This window comes from Trichomonas vaginalis, chromosome IV (assembly GCF_026262505.1).
Source record: "Trichomonas vaginalis G3 chromosome IV, whole genome shotgun sequence".
Lineage (NCBI taxonomy): Eukaryota > Parabasalia > Trichomonadida > Trichomonadidae > Trichomonas > Trichomonas vaginalis.
The window spans coordinates 13,321,911-13,343,057 of NC_067206.1; the positions used below are offsets into that span (position 1 = coordinate 13,321,911).

Below are 21,147 nucleotides of genomic sequence, written 5' to 3' on the forward strand. Positions count from 1 at the left end.
TATCGGAGATGTTGTGTTTATGAGATTTCAAAACTTTGTTCGTTGCGTCAAGTTCATCTTTGTCAGCTTTACTTTTAATAGCATCTTCAAACGTTATTTTTGACTTAACTCTCAAAGTAAATCTTGGTTCAACTAATACACCATTAACATTGAAAGTAGAGGCATAAATTTCACCGGTATAACCAAATGCTTCTGGTGCTTTAGCTACATCATACTGTACAGTACAGCTTATGTCATAACCTTTAGCACGAATGTATTTATATCTTCTTTCATTAACATTTTTTGTCTTCGCTTCATCACTTCGTGTTAAATATCCATGGTAGTCCGTTATAATCTGTTCGTCTGAAGTTATATAATGAACGTGGTTTTGTTTGCTTTTTCGGCTAATTTCTCATTAACATCATTCACTTCTAATTCAACTCTTCCGCCAGAACTCTTATTATCATTAATCTTTTTCATTAATTCGGTAATTACGTCATAAAGACTATATTCTGTTTTCGGTTTTGTAAATAATGAGTCAAAATTTCTTTTCATCATTACATCGCTGACATTAATGATATCACCAATTCCTTTTTCATTTATTCTCTTCATTAATTCTGCAATAATGACGAATATATAATCTGTTAATTTATTCTCTTCATCGAGGGTTATAGAATGTTTTGAAATTGAATCATTAACTCCTCTAAATAAATCAATAACTTCAGGATACACGTTTTTAATGTCTTGAATAACCCGACCAGTATCCTGTTGTTCATGTTCTTCGTTCCCGTCGTTACGTGGTTTTATATCTCTAACCATCATCAACGCAGCCATAACCGGAGGGTTTGTTGCTACCTGTTCGAAAATCCGTCCGTTATGTATGGTATATCTAAATAATTTCTTTGTGTTTGTTAAAACATTTGAAACAAGTCTTTTAAAACCATCTACAAAATTTCCTGTTTCACCTAATGTTCTTGCAGCATTTACAAGCTCACCCATTCCCGCTTTTGACCCCAAAAACGTCCATATTGCATTTATTTCACTCTGTATAGTTGTCCATTCAGCGAAACTAACACCCGCATTCGCTAAGCTGAAAATGAAATTCAGTGGATCGAACTTAATTCCACCTTCTTTTTCAATTTCAACGAACTCACTAACATGAGATTTTAAATATTCTTTCGTTAAAATTGTTTTCCCCGATGTTATGTCATTAACGAAACTATCACCGTCAAAAGTTAACGAATTCAATTTCGTCGTTGATGCTTTTATTTCATACACCGCTTTATCGATAGTTTTTGGCTCACCTTCTTTAGAAGCATATGAAACATTAATGAATGAATTATATGTATTCGTGAATGAGTTAAAATCAATGATTTTCATTAATGACGCCTTTAATGATTCATTAACTGTTGAATCCCTTAAAGTAATTAATGAACTGTCATGGGCTTCGCCCTGGTCGCTTTGCGACTTTATGAAAGGTACACTGCAAACCGTCGAGTTTGGATCAAATGCTGTAGTTGGTGCAGGAATATTAATGATATAAGTCATTAAATCATTAAGTGACGTAAATAATGTTGTCGTTTTTGATTTAATTTCTTTAGCATCTGTTATATATGGTAATTTTATTTCTGTAGTTTCTGAATTAAAGATATTCGCTAAAATGTTTTGTAAACTGTTTTGAACAGCAGTATAAACCGTTGAATCCGGAACTCTTACGATTTCACCGTCCTTAATAAAAGGCATTGCACATGGTGTAGTGCTTGGGTCAAATCTTTCGGGATTATAATTCAACATATATTCTAATGCTTCATATACAGACTTATATACTGTTGTGTCGTTCTTCATGACAACTTCACCATTTACAATGAATGGCATTGTACATGGAGTTAAAATAGGGTCAAACTTTTCATAGTCCTTCCATGTTATGTATTTCTCGGTATTTCCATCACTGATAACAATATATTTGTCAGTAAGTGTGAGAGAGTATTGACCAAAATATAAACGTTTAGCTCTGTCAGCTTCATACGCATATGCAGCTAAACTCATATTTTAATGAGAATAAAATGTTGTTCTATTTGCAAAGTACAGACCCAAACGAATACGGGACAGTAAAGCTACAAACAAACTTAGGTCTTCAGAATGAAGCGCTTGCTTTCAGAGTTGTTGACTTCAATACTATCGCTTCATTCGTTATAACAGATGAAACAGATTTCATGGAGTTTGAAATAGATGGAAAGAAGCATGAAATAAGATTTCACAATAATGTAGAATATAAGATGGAAACATTAGCTGGAGTGTTAAATGCGCTCATAAATACTACAATAAACAAGGATAACGAAGAAAACTTAATGAATGTTAAACTTATTGCAGGAGTTTTGAAGTTCAGTTATGCGAAGGAGTTTAAGATAACACGAATGAGTCATAGAGTTCAATTGCTTCTGGGAGCATACCATATGACATTTCCTTTGAAAAGTATTGACAAAACGATTGAGATGAAATCTGTTCCATACGTATGTTATGGCAATTGTTTATACATTGAGTCAAAAATAGCTAATGTCACAGGTATTTCAGGAGTTAATAGTAAAGGTTCAGTAGAATATAAGTCTTTCTGTTATGCAGTCAATTCAATGTTCATTCCAAACGTTCCTGTCATAGCAACTCATTTAGGTAAATGGGTTCGCATTAGTCCTCATAATTTGAAAGACATGCAATTCAGACTAGTTGACTTTCAAGGAGAGCCTGTAGAACTGAAGGCACCAGTGCGAATGACTGTTGAAGTTGACTTTTTAGAAAATATTAAATGCAACAGCTTACAAGAGAACTCAGAGCTAAAAATATAAAGTATGAATGTTATGTATTAGGTCATGAACTTTGGTTGTTGCTGTTTGATGAAACAAATGAGTTAGTTATGTCAGTCAAGAGAACAGAAAAAGGCGTCAAAGGCGCCGAGCGCAAAGCGCTATATTGTGTTAGTGAAAACTGCACCAAGTCAATAAGATTAGGTTTGCATTATGAAGATGAGTTCGATACTGTTGAAGAAGTTTTGGATAGATACTATAAGTTGCTTTAATTTACTAAAACATATTTCAAACAAAGCTTATAGTAAGTAGATAGTTTTGTATATTCGTTCGAATATTTATACTTAAACTCAACTCCTGTAGTTCCTGGTGTTTCAATGATGCGGATGTTACCTATTTTCATGAATGGTGACGTTTGACCACAGCATTCGATTTCAGGGTCGAGATAGTCAATGACACATTGCTTTCCTGTTATTCGTGATATAACATTTTCAAGGTCCTCCTTTGTTAGAATTATTTGGTTCTTACTTATAAGATTTATCAAAAGCTTCTTATCGTCTTTGAGTAAAATTGTTTGGTATAACTGAAGAAGGTAATGGTCTACGTTATCTGAAGGATTTGTTTGAACATTTATGTAAGGGTTGTCGTTGGCTTCTCTTGAAAGAATTTGGTCCAGTGGTGGATACTCTAACTTAACATCTGATGTAGCGTTAGCGTTTGAAGCTGTGTTTAAATTCACGGATTTCAGTTCTGGTTCTTTTTCTTTCAAACACTCTGAACTATAGTTCTTTATGACAATATTGTTTGTCGTTCGTGAGTCAACATTTGATGTTGGTTCAATTGGAACATTAACAGCACCAGCTAAGATGGATTTGCTTCTCATTTCATATAGAATAAAAACCTTTTATATGTATGAAATGAACAATATACTCGACAAGGGTTTGAATGTAAAGCTAACGAATGAAAATATTGTTGAATTCACTGAGACAGGAGCTGTGTATAAAGATGTAGAACTACTGAACAAAAGAGCAAAGGGAAGAAGCAGGAATATGAACAAAGGGTGGAAGCCTATAAAAATTTATGTCAATGATGGCTCAGGAGGTTCAAACATAAAGTATGCAGAAAGTTATAGAGTTTATGCTCTCAAAGGTGAAAAGCCTTCATTTAAGAACAGCTATTCTAACGCATATCCTCAAAAGTTAACGGATGGGGAAGTGGATGATATGAATGACAGCAAAAATATTAACAGAAATGGCGACAGAGATGCATGGAATTTGTTTACCATCAGTCAATTGAAGGTTAAACTTTAAAACAATGTTGGTCGTTCCCATGGAATATTTTTGACTTTAATGGTATTAGTCATGATATGAATCTCAAGGTATGAACGAGGAGAGATGAGAGACTTATATGCTTCCCAAATTTCTTCAAAAGGTAATGTTATACCTGACTGTTTCCAAATGAGTTCAATATCATAACGTGAGAAACCTTGAAAGATAACGAAGTCAGTTATGAGACGTTTTATGTTTAAAGCAAGGAAACGCCATGTTTGCATAAGTATTGCTACAGTTAAGTGGTAATGTCTGACTTTAGTAATGATGTTAGCTAATGGTGAGTCAGGCTTTGACACTAAACCTTTTCCGGCGAAGTCGTCACAAACTAACAAGTATTTGAAGGATACTTTTTGAAGGGTATTTTGAAAGTTTTGACAGAATGTAGTTTGTAAGTCGTTTCATATCGTAAACTCCTGAGTACTGACGTAAGTGGTGTTTGTCAATAATTCTTTCCATCTCCTCAGAAGTCTTTTGCATTCCTGACTGTATAAATTCAACGATGGCATAATATTTCCTCTTACGTCGAATGTAACGTTGAAGAAATTCAATGAGTTCACTGTCTGGAACTTTAACGACAGAGGCTTGAACTTTTGACATAAATGTTTTCGCTGTTGAGTCCATAGAGTCTGAAGTTGCTGATATAATGATTTGGTCATAGTAAGAGTCGTTTCCTAAACGCTCTGTTATGAGTATATGACGAATTAAATTAAATGTCTTACCTGAACCCATCTTTCCACAATAGAAATACACACCATTTGAACAGAATTCATAATCTTTGCTGAAAGGAAGAATAAGAGAAGAGTTAAGTTTGTCTGTAGTTTCATTCATGTCTTCATCTACGTCATGTATTAAATGCTTCATTTTATCTCATTAAAAATGCAAGTCAGAAATATTCAGAACATAGCACCGAGTCTAACTGACAAGAGTATAAAGATATACTATGAACACGTTATGATGAAACCAACCAAAATTCAAGAAAGTCAGTATACTTATGAATATCCAAGACACTGGGTAGAGTATGTAGGAGGTGAGAAAGCTATTGAAATCAGACAGGTTCGAAGTATTCCAGCAGGAAGAACAATATTATTGAAGAACTTTAATGTTTTGAGGTATAATGATGAAACAAAGAAGCAAGATAGTTTTCCTGTTGCTGTGTATGTGAACCTAGACACAGGAGATGACATGAAAGTTTTAACACAAAGCTTCAAATGTAGTGAGAGAACACTGACTGTGGAAGGACATCCATTACCTTCAGAAGTTACCATAGTATATAATTTTGAAACAAACTCAATAGATTTTAAAGTCATCTCTGCAAAGAAGTCAGGTTTTACATTTAATGAAGCAGATGTATATCGAATGAAAACTTCAAAGCTATTGCATGTTAGATAATGACGATTGCTTTAAGAAATATTTAAATACAGTGACTCAACGATGTCAATAGATGACCTTCGTGGAATGTTACCATCGACGTTTACAGTTGAAGGCTCAGCAGGATTGCTTACAAGATTGTCAATTGGTGGTATTTGGTCTCGTGAGAACATTGTTATATAAATCCAGTATAAGTGAATTTGCTGAAGAATCTATATTATGTCTTTCAAACTACATGTATTCGCCACCGAAGCATTATAGTATAACAAACTTTGTCAGTAAGTTTAACATAAGACTTGTCGAACCTTCTTCAATGAAAGATGTTGTGCTACCCAAAGACGGAAAGGATGGACTCATTATTGAGATGATTTTAATAGCATATTAAATGAGCTTGTTTTTAAAGGTCATTCATGATGAAATAACTGTTGTAGAAGATGTTAGCAATTGTTCAGACATTTTGAAGCGTATAGATGATATAAGAAATAAGTTAGATAGACCGCAAAGCGGTGAGGGCGAAGCCCGTGAGAACGCTTATGTTTCATTGACTTTCTCCAGTAACGAGAACTTTTATGAGATAATATTGAAGAGAGATGATTTTAATATGGTGTAAATGGTAGCTTGGGCAGTTTTAGGCGCAATGGGAACAAAAGCATTAGCATTTGGAGCAAAAGCACTTGGAGCTTATGACGCAGTAAATAAAATGAGTGGAGAAGGGTTTCGAAGACATTAGATGCAAATAAAGGGAAGATTGGAGGCTGGGTTGCAAAGAAGTTAAGATTAAATAAAATAGGGCTCATAAATAAAGCATCCAATTTGGTTGCGACTGAGTCAGAAAATGCTTTAGGAAAGGACGACGAGTTTGCAAAACACGCAAAAGACTTTAATGACCAGATGAAAGGTGAAACAATGCATTTAAATAGAGTCGATGGAACTCTTCCTCCACCAGTAGTTCTTCCGTATGGTCCCTATGGAATGTATGGAAACCCTTATGAACGACCATTTGACCCATTGACTGGTGGAAGTAACTGGTATCATTACGGACGAAGAAGAAAGACAGTCAAGTTGGAGACAGACGTGAAGAAAGCAACTAAAAAGAAACCAAGGAAGTGAGTTATAAAGCAATGAATTCAACAGACCCAAAGGGTCAGAGCCGCTTTGCGGCTAGGGTGAAAAAAGAGGTGAAAAAAGAGGTGAGATCTCACCACTTCACCTAAATTTATTTTTGCGCTATGTTTTCATACGTGTGGGAGTGGTGATATCATTTATTTTTATTTTATTTGGATGTAAATGACGAAAACTATTGAGATAACAAACTACAACGGTCATGAGTTCAAGAATTTGTTCTTCGTTCCTCGTGAAAATACATTCTATCAGATACGAGGGAGAAAGGGTAAAGTTAGTTTGAGCGTTTATGAAGGAATGAAGAATGGAAAGTTTATACAAGCATACGATACAAACGGTAAGCGTGTTTCATTAGCTTTGTCAAAACTTACAGGTATAAACTATGACAGTGATTTTGACTCTGACGATTGGAGCGACAGCAGCGATACTGAAGAATATGAACTATTGTGTGAAGCACAGCAATGGGAAGAGTTGCAATACTTTTGTAAATGAGAACGTTTATTTTTACAGTAGTGAAGTCGTTTGTGAAAACGTTAGTGAGGTGAAGTGGTTGGCGGCTTTATAAATATTTAAGGTTAAGTTGGTGTTTGTGTTTGTGTTGTAAAATATACGTTAACGGTTTTGTAAAGTGTCAAATTCACATATCATGGGTAAGGAGGCTCGCAGTGCCTCCGTACACAAGATAGTCATACTTTGTCATTGCTGACCAATCCCAAAATTTATGCTTATGCCAACCTGCTTGAGATGTACTTAAATCTATGTAGTGACTGTGTGCAGGTAAATTTTCACCTGAAATCGTTTTACTTCCACCTGTTTCCTTTGAAGAGTTTGCACAATACAAAAACCTGTCGACTATTTGAGTCCAAGTTCCAAAACCCAGAACTGTTTCTGGTCTGGTAGAGTTCATTGACGTATAAATAGAGCCTATAGGATATAATGTTTGAAGTATTTCTGTCTTTAATGTTTGAAGCTCTGTTTTGTCTGCTTTCTTGTCATATAAATCTTGAGCAGTGAATTTAATATTATGTTCATCCTTCATGACATAAACATCTTTACATCTAATGTTTCTCATCGTCGTTATGTCGTCATCCGATGTTAAACCTTGTGGAAAGTTAGGAGGTTTACAATATAATGCATCCCCACCAGTTTCTTCAACCGTTCCTTCAATACTTTCTATAGCAACAGTTGTAAAACTTGTATGTGTATGGTTCTTATCTGCTTTCTTTTCAAGGCTAACGTTTAAGTCTGTTATTTCAGATATAGAATGTGTATGTCCAACGGCACTTTTCCTGTTTAAGGTTTCTTGTAAGTTTGTAATATTTGCAATGGTATGTGTATGTCCAACGTCACTTTTACTGTTTAAGGTTTCTTGTAAGTTTGTAATATTTGCAATGGTATGTGTATGTCCAACGGCACTTTTCCTGTTTAAGGTTTCTTGTAAGTTTGTAATATCAGATATAGAATGTATATGAGTCTTTTTAGAATATTCGTTTTCAGCTCTTGTCACTTCACTTGACATTTTATTGTCAACATATGTTTTGTCTGCTAGTTCAGGATGAGTATGTTCTTTTGTTGCATAAGCTTTGTTAGCTCTTTCTTCTTCTTTTGCTATTGCATCGTCTACATATTCTTTGTCAGCTTTGTTGTCAACATCTGCTTTCAAAAGAAGTTCATTTATAGGTTTCTCGTTTAAAGTTCCTTTTGTTGGATTTATACAGACAGTATTGTTCTTCTTGTCTTGAAATAGAAACTCATCTGTCATTGGGTTTAATGTCAGTTTTAAGTTTCCTTCTTTCAATGACTCAGATATCTTAGAATAGTTTGAAAAGTTTGTTGTGTTCTTATTTAGAGCTTGTATAATGAGTTGTCGGTTGTGTTGTATTTCTCTCATAGACGCTGTTTCATTTGACATTTTTATTCTAGATAAAATATGCTTTCAATAGAAAAAGAAAATTCTAGAGTTGCTACAACTAAACCATTAGATGAACTTTTTACTAATGTCGGTCAAAAGTTTGAGACAGAGACCGTAAAGCATGAAGGCTATCGTTTTGACTACCCATTAAGATGGTTAAGAGACCCATCCGTCACAAAAGCTATTGGCTTTCGTAGAATGAAGTTCATTTCAGAAGCCATACATGGTTTCCCATTTACGGTCGGTTTTGAAGTTCGATACTATAACAAAGAAAAACGTATGTATGAGAAATTTGAACAGGGAAAACTTTTACAAGTTAGTTTGCTTGTAAACTTAGAAACAACTCTTCAAGCTTTTCAAGAAAAAATAAACGATATCTATATCGAATATGCAAAGCAGTATAACATTGACGAAGGAGAATACCATCTCGATATTATTTATGACAGGAAAAATGCAACTGTTAAAATCAATAGAATAGAAGACCTTGGAGAAAACGTTTATATTTCTACAAAATATAACAACTTGGCATGGTATAGATTTTTGAGGATGTTAAATCAGCCTGCAGAATATCCAGTACACCCGGACTATTATGAAGTCGAAAACCCTAATGGAACATATGAAAATGTTTTCGACCCAGATGCTATTATTGTTCATGCTTCATTTTCTGGTGCACAAAACTCTTTCTTATGCCTGACGAATGACTTTTACGAAAAACCTACAAAGTTATATGAACCGCCGAGTGGAAGTATTTCAGACTTTCAAGTATGGTTTACAACAGATGGAAGAAAAAGAATAATTCCATTATACCATGCGTTTTACTTAGAACTTAGTTTCATATACAACTACTATCGAACGGTAAAAATATAACTTTTTAATACGGTTGAGGTGTTGGATTTGGTTGCCAACTAGACTGTGGTGCAGGTTCAGGCTGTTGTATAACAGGAGCTTGTTCTTCTGGTTCAGGGTCTTTAGGTATAATACCAACAAACTGACCTACTCTTTTACCAATATTTTTGACTCCGTTCCAAATTCCTCTTCCTACGGTTTTTATTCCATTCCATATACCTCTTCCAACTCTTCTGAAGAAGTTTCCAATACTACTGAAGAAACCCATTTTACTATATGTAAAAATCTAATGTCCGCCTAGTCTCTTACGTTTCCTGTTGAGTTCCATAGCATTCTTTAACTGGAGCTCATACATTCTGTTTCTCCTCTGGTAGAAAACATATTCTGGGTCAACTCCTGTGTTCGCGTCATCTGCATAAAGTTGTTTATATCCCACTTCAGGGTTTGTATAAAACTCTTTCCATCTCATATTTGCATACCATGTGGCAAACCTAACGCAGCGTCATTTGACATGGCAGTTTGCATTTGTACATCTGTTGGCACTTGACCATAGTTTGCCATTGCAGTTTGTATTCTAACTTCATTTGGAATATTCTCTGGGTTTGGTTGTCCAGGTTGCTGTGCATTCGCTAAGTTCTGTGCGTCCATTTAATATTAGATAAAAATATCTCTTACGAGTACATATGCTGAACATTTGCAGGCATTGGTTCATCTTCATATTCTCTGTACTTTTCTGCCACGTCAAATAAATAAATGACACAATGGAAAAAACCTAAAACAAGTAGTCCTATTTCAAACCACATTTACTTACTAATAAAATTTCTTTGTTATGACACTTTCTCCGGTTTATAGGACCTCTCTCATATTCTATCTTGTCATATCTAAACTCATAGTCATGTATGACCTCTAACCATCTCATAACGGTTTCCAAACCACTTTTATCGGATGTAAAGTAAAAGCATGGATGGTTATGTAAAACGTCTAAAGTTTCTAAAGAGTCTCTCAAAGTCCAGTCTACTTGGTATTGAAAATCCATGTGTTATAGAACGGCGGGTCCACTATAAAGAAACATTTTCCTTGTCTTTATATTTTTCATACAACTCTGTCCAATGACATCTCACAAACTCTATACCCTCAATATATTTTTCTATGTCCTCTTTGAAAACATTTGTATAGTTAAGATATAAAACTTTTGACATAAGTGTTTCAATGTCATGAACTCTTATAGAACCACTATATAATAGTCTAGCAGATATACTATCCCAGTCTATATATTCTGCTTTTTTCAAAACCTCTCTCACAATATTTTTCTTATCTAATGGTATACGTTCCATCTTACCTATAGGTATCTTTTCTTTTAACTCTTTCAATATATTGTTTGTGTCTGGTATATGTTTGAGACGGTCCATATAGTTGTCGAAGTCATTGCATATAATCTTTGAGTCTGGGAATATTGTATGGCACAAATGGGATATATAGAAACTTCCACCGAACAAATCTACAAATGTTAGACCATTCGGTAGTTTCTTAAGTTCTCTCAATATAATATCTTTACATCTACTCTTATTTCCAAAGAACGGTAACGGCGGTTTTGTAAAATTCATTTATATATAATAATAAAAATGTTTTTTCCCGAAAAGTGACAGAAAAGTGACAAAGCATGAAAACATATATAATTTGTGAAAAGCGACACATTATATAATGTTTTCGACCCAGAAGAAGGCTTCTTCCCAGAAGCAATGGAGGAAGAAGAAGAGTCCTCCGAATTCACACCAGAAGACTAACAATTTTCCGAATAAAAACTTCATTTATACTAAACATCTTCGGGGCTAGAGGGCGCAACGCGCCTGGAGGCCCTCCGAATAAAAACTTCATTTATACTAAACATCTTCAGGGCTAGAGGGCACGAAGTGCCTGGAGGCCCCACTACCTTTTTTTTTTTTTTTTACTTAACATCCTTAGGTCAATGGATTTTGATGTGAGATACATTTAATCTGTTTTTCTTTTTTTATTTTAAATAATTGAATATTTATAGTTGTTATGGGTCTTACATCATGTAAAACGAATTTTCTTAAAGTAAATTTACTTTTTCTTCAATCTTTCTTACATATTTATTAAAAAAAATTATCCAAAAAAGATGTTTTAGAATGAAAAAAAATAGAAAAATCTTCATTTATAGTCTTTCTTGAATGTATACGTTTTGATTTTTTCTTTTTTAAAAAATTTAATTTCTAGAAAAATCGAGAAAAAATCATTTTCTTCTATTTTTTTAGGACGCCATACCCATTGAAATCTCTTCTCAGGACGCCATAAACTATTCAATTATGGTGTAAACTTCTCAAAAATTGAATAGTTTACATCAGGACGCCTTAGGACGCCAACCCTTTACGCGCCCCTTTTATAGCATATTTGTTTTTGGATGTTTTGCGAAACCAAAAAAAAAACTATGATATACAATGTGTGTGTAAAGAAAATACTTTATTTACTAGTTAAAAAATCATTTGGTATTGATCAAGTTATTTTTTCTGGATAAGATATTATATGGATAATTGGATAGAAAATACAATTATATAATCTTGTACCTGGTTTAATTAAGCTAATTGTCATCAGAAACTTGTAATTTTTATGAATTTCAGATTTTCTTTTCATTACTGCTTTTCTTAATAGGTCAGGTTCTTATTTACGTTATAAAGTATGATATTTACAAATATCAAGTTATCATGTTTTTTGAGAATTATGAGAAACAAACAAAATGAAAAAGATAGGAATAGCGATGAATAGTGATGTGGGTATAGAAAATGTAAGAGATATGAATGCAAAGCAATCAGTATTTAGGATATTGACCATAGATTTCGAAAAAAAAAATGCTGCATATTGAGCGAAAACTATGATTATATTATAAGGCTGTCATTTAAAGCATAATGAAACTATTCCCTTTTCATTTTAATCGAATAAGATAGTAAAGATTTTTGAATTAGCTAGAAACTGATGAGATGTTTTCACAAATCAGATTTTTAATCTCTATAATGCATAATTCACTCAATATCTCAATTTTGATATTGCGAGATATTTTTGCTATCGGTTTCGCAATTTTGACACAATAGCAAGAGGGTTCTATTGTTGTAAACAGAAATTCATCAAAAGTGACACCTCAGAAAAGCTAAAATATTGAATTTTTGGAACTTTTGATAGAGCACGTTTTTAAATATTAATTAAAGTAAATGTATATTTTGTAAAGATTCTTTTAATAAAAAAATAAAATTTTGAAGAAGAACACAAAATCTTCTGAAAAATATCACATAAACTCATATTATTTTCTAATATATAACTATTTTATATAAAAATCAAATTCAATGATCTTAAAAGCGAAGGATAAACCTCAAAATTTACGAATATAATGAGTGGGAATATAATGCTTATCTATCATAAAACCATATGAAATATCAATTTTATTTTTCATATTCAAATGGACTGAGGTTAACATTAACATTTTTTGCTAATTGTCGTCAAAAATTAGGCGTAAAGCAAAAATTGATATTTCATATGGTTTTATGATAGATAAGCATTATATTCCCACTCATTATATTCGTAAATTTTGAGGTTTATCCTTCGCTTTTAAGATCATTGAATTTGATTTTTATATAAAATAGTTATATATTAGAAAATAATATGAGTTTATGTGATATTATTTTTCAGAAATTTCATTCTATATGCCTATGAAAAGTACTCTCAAAACTAACTTTTTCCTAATTATAATTAAATCTAGAATATTGTATTATGCTTAGTATTATTTCATTTTTCTCATTCAATTTAGATTTTACAAATGTCAAAAAATGAGAGCTGTCACTTTTGATGAATTTCTGTTTATTACACTATAAGCATTATTATCAACGTAGAATCTGAATATCATATCAGAAAATGTCGCAAATCTGACATTTACCCGACCAAATAGCAAAAATAATTGAATACTTTTCGCAAAAACTTTAAAAATCGATAAAAATATGAAATATAGATATTAAAGAGACTTTTTATATAATATTCATAAAGATTTTCCAAAAATATGATACCGCAAAATTAAAAAAAGTGACGTCTTGAGTGGAGTCAAAGGTCGAAATTGCTAGCTAAATGTTTTTTAGCGAAATTGCGTATTGTACGTTTTTTTCGCAAAACGAAACCCTTATTCCAATATACTTTGAACATTTTTCTTAGCACAGCTCAGAAAAAGTTCAGAGTATATTTTTAAAATAATAAAACGATAGATTTCACATTATAGGAATAATATATTTAATTTTTGATTCATGATATAGATTCTATTAATGTATCTTCTTTATAGGTATAACTGTGGACCATAAATATTGACTATTTATCTTTCAAAAAGCATGAAAAAATCAACTTTTTAAACTATTACTTTTTGATAGATAAAGGTCATTTTTCTCTTTACCATTACATTGGTACATATATGCTGTTGCTGTTTATCTCATTAATTTTTGAAAAAACTCGTGTTTCAAGGACTTTCGAAAGCTTCTGGTTGATTGAATTTTTTTTTTGAATGCAACGATCGTTTTTATATTTTTACAAAATGACAGAAATTGATACAAAAAAGCAACTATTAGCAAATTGTATACACGATTATAATGAAAAGATGCAAAACTTTCTACTCCTAGAAGAGATGCTTGACAATATTTCCGCGAATAACTCGTTTGAAATCTCAAAATTTATTTTATCAAATTTCAAAGGCGATTACAATCAAATTTATTGGCAAATTATGTATACATCATCGATAAGGCACCTATATTGGGAAGAATTACTGCAACTTTTCGCTGTACTAAATAAATATCACCCTTGCACTATTCCAATCTTAGTTATGCGAAAGAATTTCAAACTATTTTCACAATGCTTAGTATATTTAAATGTAATACCAGATGAATTCAACAGTATTTACGGTGATAAACGACCTTTGACCGAAATCCTCAAATACTTTCCAGAAAATTCATATGGAGAAATCATATCCCACGATGATATTGACAAATTGATCGACAGATCAGCTGATATTAACTTCAAAGAGAACATCCTTAAAGAAATGCCTAATTATTCTTGTTCAAATCCTCTCCAATTCGCCGCAAAATACGGATCAGTTAATTGCTTTAAATTCCTTATGAATAATGGATTTGATATCAAAAATAGCAGTGTTGCCAGAACAGCAATTGCTGGTGGAAATCTCGAAATCATCAGAATAACTCTCCAAGCAGGGGAAACATACAAAGGATGCTCAAAAATTGCAGTTCAATGGCATAGGAATGATGTTTTAGAATGGTTACAAAATGAATATGAAAGTGAAAAAAGTTATTGTTCTTTATTCGATTGCATTGACTTTTATAATATGAGATGCCTTTTTTCCTTCTTATCTCCTGAAATTGATTTCAATCAAATGTCAAATGGAGCTTCTTTGCTTTATGTTGCATGCGCAAATAATTTAAACACTCTTGTTAAGAAAGTTCTTATTAAATATGGCTATGACGTAAATCAGTCTACAAGAAACGGATCTACACCATTATGTGCTGTTTCACAAAATAATAATCTCGAATTGGCAAAAATTTTACTCAAAATGGGAGCAAATCCTGATAAAAAAGGTGTTTCAGATTGCTCTCCATTGTTTTTTGCATGCCAAAACGGAAATTTGGATATTGTTATGGAGTTACTTAATAAAGGTGCTGATATATATACTGTTAATAAATTCAATCGCGGAGTATTGTTTGCTGGTTCTCATTGCAAAACTCCTGAAATTTTGCAATTCTTAGCGACAACAAATTTGAATTTTTCAACAAATGATGGCTATTATGCTGTTATGAATTGCTGCTTATTGAATAAGTTCGAGAGTTTAACAGTTCTTTTAGAGAACGGCGCTTTACTTGCTGTTGAAAGCAGTGATGAAATGATTTCATCTCCATTGATCTCTGCTGCAGAAAATAACAGTATCGAATCAATGATGATTTTAATTGAAAAAGGTGCGGATGTAAATTACTGTCCTAAAGGAACAAGTCCTTTAATTGCCGCTTGTACAAACGGAAACCTTGAATGCGCTAGACTCCTTATTGAGAGTGGTGCTGATATTAACTATAATGGATCTGAGAAGAGAACACCATTAATTGCTGCATGTAAAAGTTCCAAAATTGAACTGGTTCAAATGCTATTAGATTATGGTGCAAAAACTGATTATGAACGAATATTAAGTGCTGCTATTAGCTCCGGCAATTACCAAATAATGAAAATGATATCAGATAAAGGCTGCAAAGTTGATTATGAATCAGATGAAAATATCATAAATGCACTCACGTCTAGAAATACAGAAGATTCTCCAAAAATCATAAGATTCTTATTAGAAAATGGTTTTAATCCAAGTAATGGAGAGCTATTAATGAAATTATGCAAATTACGATTCTATAAAACTGCTAATGAGCTTTTGGATTATTATATTGAAAAAGGATATTTCATGAATTTGGAACAAAGAGATGAAAAAGATCAAACACCAATTTATTTAGCAGTTGGTGATAATAATTGTCTTCAAAAATTAATTAAAATGGGCGCCGACGTTAACTCTGTTAATATTAATGGAGCTACAGCATTATGCTATGCATGTCAAACTGGTGATTACGAAGCTGCTAAATTATTGATTGACATAGGGAAAGCAGATGTTAATATTGTTATGACAGTTGGAGCTACAGCTCTATATGTTGCAGCTCAAGATAATTTTCCTCAAATAGTAAGATTACTATGTCAAAGAGGAGCAAAAGTAGATTTATGTGCAGGCAATGTTCCAAGCCCTTTGTATTGTGCAGCAAAGAAGGGTTTCGCAGAGATTGTTAAGATTTTATTAGAATATGGTGCAGATAAGAACTGGCACAATGAAACAAACTCTGTTATTTCTGCTGCAACAGATCCATCTATTCAAGCTTTATTAGCTTAGTTACCTCATTATTGTGAAATAAATAATTTTATATGAAGATTTCAGATTAAATTTTTTAATACAGTAATGCATTTATATCAATTTGGGATAAACAAATTGTGAACAATTTATATATTTATTGATTTTTTTATTTTCTCAACTTTCTACCTCATATAAATCTAAGGAGAATAAATTTATATAATTAACACATCATAAAATAACTCAATACTAATCACTTTACAAAAGAACAAAAATTGATGAGTGATGATCCATCAGGAGCCACAAAGAAAATAAAAGCCAATGCAACCCTAAAGATGGAGAGTGGCGTGATGACGCCTATTTTAAACGAAATTATACGAAAACGTCTTCAAAAAACAATTGACCGGGATGATTATGATATTCTTCGTCGAGAAGACATATCTCCTTCTTTAGAAACCATAGTTTATGAATTGAATACATATAACTATGATAAATTCTCGAAATTTTCAGAACAATTTCAACAATTTTTAAATTGCGAATCAAATTTTAAAAATTCGTATTCAAAACTAATTTTACAAGATATAAAAAACGAATACACCAGTAAATTAGAATATTGGAAGCAATTATCAGAATTAAACCTTAAAACCCCAGCAATCGAAGCTCTTGAGAATATAAAACGCATACTTGGTGCATCTCAAGAGGAAATCAATGAATACAAGGAAAAATTCCTTGAAATCAAAAAGCAAATCCAAGAAATGAGAAATGAAATTGATTCAAAGCAAACTGATGATCAACAAATCAACTATAAAGTAGTTAATTACTAGTTTATTATTCCAATTGACCAAACTTATAATATTTTTTAAAAAATACTTGGAAAAGATCGCATTTCGGTCATTTGACAATCACCGACCAAGGTTATACCAAATCATGGCAGTGTTTTGATCATTTATGATATATATGATTAGAAATTAGAAAATCTGAATTTTAATTATATGTCTTATGCTTTACTTGCCTTTATAGAGCATATATTCGTTCATTATTATCTTTATTTGTCCAAATAAATTGTTTGTTATTTTATTTTTTAGAGATATTAACGCTTTTTCAAACCGAAATGATATCCGTTACTTCAGCGAAGCAATTCAATCTCAATTTAAAGCATGCTTATTTTCATATTTTTCTCGAGCAATCTGATGGCCGAAAGCCAGAATGAAACTTCTGAGAAAAAGATTCAATATACTCCAGAAATTAAGTTTAGAATATAAGAAACTGATAATGAGTCGCTAAAACGCTTTGAAGACTTAATTGATGTTGAACCTGTAGATACCATCGAAAAAGTTAACAAGATTATTTCAGATTCAGAACAAACATCACCTGATAAACCAGGAACTCCTATTCAATTAGCTCAGCGTAAGAAAGATATTGATCTGAAACGTATGATGGAGCCTCAAATACAAGATTTATTATCAGAAACATTAGGTGTCCTTAGGAAATACGGAGCATCAGCTCAACACTAACTATTGAATTGCTTTTACAAATTCTTTCCATCATTGATCAATTTATTTAAAAAAATATTATATGTTGTTTGTTATGTATTTAGAATTACAACTAATAAAGCTAAAATGACTATCTTAAATCAAAATAATTTTTCAAATTGTTCAAATATAGCAGATTCATCCACTTTAATCAACGATCCTATTTCTTAGACAATATACCTAATAGAGTATTATACATAGTAAGGCTTTAATATTTAATACTTTCGATTATTTTTTATAAATCTTGTCAAAAGAAAATAAAATCTGAGGTTTTATGTAGGTAAATTACTTTTATTAGTATTACATATGTTTAAACTTTTGCAGTAACGAGGTAAATCGGAACTTTCTGGTTGAGGTGTTCGAATGAACCAAAATCTTCCCATTTGATGTCCTTGAAATCTTTTTCAGTGAGAGCAGTGACCAAAACATTTGGTTCGAAGCCGTGATGAGGAATTGGAACATTATCTGGGATTACTCCTGTGTAAATCTCAATGATAATAAGCTGCCCTCCTGGGTTGAGGAGAGCGTGCATCTTTTCGAGTGCGCCTTTGTAATCTTCAACATGATGAAGACAAATTGAAGCAAAGATGAGATCAAACTTCTCTCCATCGTATTCTTCGATCTTCTTGTTAACGATCTCGTAGTTCTCTGCCTTGAGATATTCAACTCCCTTCTGAACTTGTTCAATTGCAGGCTTTGATGGATCAAGGAATGTCATCTTTTTGCTTTCCTTAATGAGACTGAGACCAACCAAACCTCTTTCGCAGCCAAAATCAAGGACGTTCATTGTCGAATTAAGTTTTGATCTTGTTCTGATTGTATCTGCGAATCTTGAGATTCTTTCAACAACATTAGCCTCGATCTCGAAGTGTTTGAAGAACTCTTCCATACAGTTAGACATTCCGCAACGAGGGAAAATGAAGTCATTCTTTTCACTTTCAATACTTTGTGAATATTCAAAATTAAATTTTTCATAACATTGATTGTTTTGGTAAAACATAATAATTAATCTAAAAATTGTTTTGTGAAGTTTACATCGATCCTTACTACCGCAATCATTGTTGTCAGGGTAATACGAAAATCATATTTTTCATTTTATATTTTGAAGAGGAATTCAAAATTTTCATTTTCCCCTAATGGCCACAAAATACTTTTTGAAGACATTTTAGTGGTTATATCTCCATATTTTGAGACAGATTTTAACTGTACAGTGGTCTGGCTTATTTGCTCATGAAAAAATCACTCAAAAGCTCAATATTTTTCATTTTAATTCGATTTCAACGGACAACTGACCAATTATCTCGTTTTCCTAGGGCAATTTACCCTTGTCATGGCCATTCCATTCAAAATTCAGACAGATATCTTTTTAGCTTCCAACATTTCATGACATGTTTTATTTCTCAGAAAAAGTATTCCATATTGAACCAAAATTGATAGAGCCTGTGATATTTGGCTGGCCAACTAATCAATTACTATATCTATTAATTTTTTTTTGAGTTTGATGAATTTTTTTATTGTAATGAGATTTATCAATGCTTTTGAATGAGTCTGAGTTCAGCTGCATATGAAGTATGCTTCAACCATTACTTAGTGAGTTATCAATTTGAATATGAAATCTCATTAAAACCTATCAAAATAATTAATGTAGAACAAACGAGAATTCTGTCATCTTTGTGAATTTTCTAAGCTTCTGAGAAAGTGTCTTTGTATTTTATTAAAAACTGAAAAATTCATTCTTGAATAAAGTATTTCATAGAATTCATGAGAGGCCCGAACTTAATATTTCATCATGCGAGTTAAAAATCTCCATATTGCAACCATAGAAATTCAAAAAAAGAGTTTTTATTATTTGTTCTTATTTGAATAGTAAAAATTAATTTAATATAACATATAGGTTCAAGTATACAGGCCATTTACAAGCACTTCTCTGAATACTCAGAAACCATCTATAAATTCTAACTAATCATAATCTTCTGCCAGGTATTTAGAAAGATTGAATTAGATTTCACGAAGCTCATTGATATGTTGATTTAGAATCTACCAAGTTTTTTGAAAGATTGAATTAGATTCATAAGTTCCAACAACGTCGTACCCGAAATGTTTTGTAAACATCTGGCAACATTTATCTCTTTTCTCCTTGTGATCCTTTCCGAAGCTAATTCCGAAAACTCCAAGATGGATCACATCTAAATTAATTGCAATCGGTGACTTCTTAAATTCATGACTCGCTATGTAGTTCATCAATATATCATCACAATTCCTAATTTTAACACAATAATCAACAAGTTCTTTATATTTTGGTAAGTGATAATACTCAAGCATTTTAACGTTCAAGAATGCGAAGTTTGTTATCACCATATTATAGGGACGGTCGTATTCGAATAAATTATATTTGTCTTTCTTGAATGATCTCGTTCTTAAACCGAAGATTCTATCGGTGAAATTGTTCTTTTTGTAGACAACAAAGGCTCTGTCGAGTTCTGTTCCTGAAATGACTAAGTCATCGTCCATTATAAGTACTGTGTCTGTGCTCAAGTTCTCTGGAGCTATAAATCTGTCTGTGATGAATCCAGATACAGTTGGTAAGATTGTAACTGGAATATGGCCGTCGTTTGGCTTGAATCCAAAGAAATCTAAGTTTGGTATTGGATTATTTGTGTCAACCCAATAGATAAATATTTCTTTCAAGTGTGGTACTTGGTTAAACGAGATTTTATTTAATTGTCTGCGAATCATTGACTTTCTTGGGAAATGAGTTGCGATAATGATTGAAAACTTGTCATCAACACCATCGAATTCTGGGTTATCATTGACTGAAGAATTTTGGTAATATAAAAAAGAGAATAACGTTTAATATCAGGATTGCACAAGAAAGCAAACCAGCAACTATTAAAACGAACCTTCGATAACTTTGATTCTTTCCTTGACATTGATATAATAGATCAAAAACACTAAATGACATTTGTAATTATTTTTACGTAGTGTCAGGATTTTTTTTGTAAGTATGCCCCCTCATAGTGGAACTCTATTTGTAATATAACACAATTAAATGTTGCAAATTTTTAGACAAAAAAACATATTATAAATCGAGCTTCTAGGAAATTTAATTTCTTTCGAATTTTTGTGATGGGTTTTCAATTATATAAAAGAAGGAAAAATATTGAATATATGTTATATAAAAATATATGTTATTTAATGACAAAAATTTTTATTTCGTTTCCAATCAAATTATTTTGATAGACATTCTATTGAATTAAAATATTTTTATTTCAAAGGCCAGTATTATGTGTTCTGACTGATCAATATATATCTAATAATTTGGAATGGTGCAATTTCG

At 32.1% G+C, this 21,147-nt stretch overlaps 10 protein-coding genes and 2 pseudogenes across 12 annotated transcripts, besides 8 other annotated features; 6 read left to right on the top strand and 6 right to left on the bottom strand.

Moving 5' to 3' along the window:
* Positions 1-7,291: part of a mobile genetic element that runs on past the window's edge.
* On the bottom strand, positions 9-978 carry TVAGG3_0083900 (annotated as a pseudogene). Its single transcript has one exon. A coding segment is annotated over exon 1 (970 nt).
* TVAGG3_0083910 (organellar and viral DNA polymerase type B) lies at positions 1,535-2,025 on the bottom strand (the record flags this gene model as incomplete). Its single annotated transcript, XM_051222172.1, has 1 exon — positions 1,535-2,025. A coding segment is annotated over one exon (491 nt), but the record flags the coding sequence as incomplete, so codon positions are not given.
* TVAGG3_0083920 (uncharacterized protein) lies at positions 2,043-2,819 on the top strand (the record flags this gene model as incomplete). The annotated part of the gene is made up of 1 exon (XM_051222173.1): positions 2,043-2,819. One exon carries the CDS (start codon positions 2,043-2,045, stop codon positions 2,817-2,819), a length of 777 nt encoding a protein of 258 aa, XP_051107159.1.
* On the bottom strand, positions 4,520-4,969 carry TVAGG3_0083930 (uncharacterized protein; the record flags this gene model as incomplete). The annotated part of the gene is made up of 1 exon (XM_051222174.1): positions 4,520-4,969. A coding segment is annotated over one exon (450 nt), but the record flags the coding sequence as incomplete, so codon positions are not given.
* Positions 6,220-6,586, top strand: TVAGG3_0083940 (annotated as a pseudogene). The gene has a single exon. A coding segment is annotated over exon 1 (367 nt).
* Positions 6,641-6,763: a terminal%2Cinverted (terminal inverted repeat of Maverick-1A transposon ID:TVAGG3_0083750).
* On the top strand, positions 6,764-7,090 carry TVAGG3_0083950 (uncharacterized protein; the record flags this gene model as incomplete). Its single annotated transcript, XM_051222175.1, has 1 exon — positions 6,764-7,090. The coding sequence occupies one exon, from the start codon at positions 6,764-6,766 to the stop codon at positions 7,088-7,090; it is 327 nt and encodes a 108-aa protein (XP_051107161.1).
* A 283-nt stretch (positions 7,292-7,574) lies between the features above and the next one.
* Positions 7,575-8,075: a mobile genetic element.
* Positions 8,076-8,789: 714 nt separating this feature from the next.
* On the top strand, positions 8,790-9,377 carry TVAGG3_0083970 (uncharacterized protein; the record flags this gene model as incomplete). The annotated part of the gene is made up of 1 exon (XM_001300351.1): positions 8,790-9,377. The coding sequence occupies one exon, from the start codon at positions 8,790-8,792 to the stop codon at positions 9,375-9,377; it is 588 nt and encodes a 195-aa protein (XP_001300352.1).
* A 4-nt stretch (positions 9,378-9,381) lies between these two features.
* TVAGG3_0083980 (serine threonine-protein phosphatase family) lies at positions 9,382-9,624 on the bottom strand (the record flags this gene model as incomplete). Its single annotated transcript, XM_001300350.1, has 1 exon — positions 9,382-9,624. The coding sequence occupies one exon, from the start codon at positions 9,622-9,624 to the stop codon at positions 9,382-9,384; it is 243 nt and encodes an 80-aa protein (XP_001300351.1).
* Positions 9,625-11,303: 1,679 nt separating this feature from the next.
* Positions 11,304-11,751: a mobile genetic element.
* A 723-nt stretch (positions 11,752-12,474) lies between these two features.
* Positions 12,475-12,512: a mobile genetic element.
* Positions 12,475-12,512: a terminal%2Cinverted (terminal inverted repeat of Banshee-A3 transposon ID:TVAGG3_0084000).
* A 678-nt stretch (positions 12,513-13,190) lies between these two features.
* Positions 13,191-13,226: a mobile genetic element.
* Positions 13,191-13,226: a terminal%2Cinverted (terminal inverted repeat of Banshee-A3 transposon ID:TVAGG3_0084010).
* A 709-nt stretch (positions 13,227-13,935) lies between these two features.
* On the top strand, positions 13,936-16,463 carry TVAGG3_0084020 (spectrin binding; the record flags this gene model as incomplete). The annotated part of the gene is made up of 1 exon (XM_001300348.1): positions 13,936-16,320. One exon carries the CDS (start codon positions 13,936-13,938, stop codon positions 16,318-16,320), a length of 2,385 nt encoding a protein of 794 aa, XP_001300349.1.
* A 78-nt stretch (positions 16,464-16,541) lies between these two features.
* TVAGG3_0084030 (uncharacterized protein) lies at positions 16,542-17,313 on the top strand (the record flags this gene model as incomplete). Its single annotated transcript, XM_001300347.1, has 1 exon — positions 16,557-17,102. One exon carries the CDS (start codon positions 16,557-16,559, stop codon positions 17,100-17,102), a length of 546 nt encoding a protein of 181 aa, XP_001300348.1.
* Positions 17,314-18,053: 740 nt separating this feature from the next.
* On the bottom strand, positions 18,054-18,810 carry TVAGG3_0084040 (S-adenosyl-L-methionine-dependent methyltransferases family; the record flags this gene model as incomplete). The annotated part of the gene is made up of 1 exon (XM_001300346.2): positions 18,121-18,810. One exon carries the CDS (start codon positions 18,808-18,810, stop codon positions 18,121-18,123), a length of 690 nt encoding a protein of 229 aa, XP_001300347.1.
* Positions 18,811-18,951: 141 nt separating this feature from the next.
* TVAGG3_0084050 (exostosin-like glycosyltransferase 3 family) lies at positions 18,952-20,874 on the bottom strand (the record flags this gene model as incomplete). Its single annotated transcript, XM_001300345.2, has 1 exon — positions 19,848-20,546. One exon carries the CDS (start codon positions 20,544-20,546, stop codon positions 19,848-19,850), a length of 699 nt encoding a protein of 232 aa, XP_001300346.1.
* Positions 20,875-21,147: the final 273 nt, after the last annotated feature.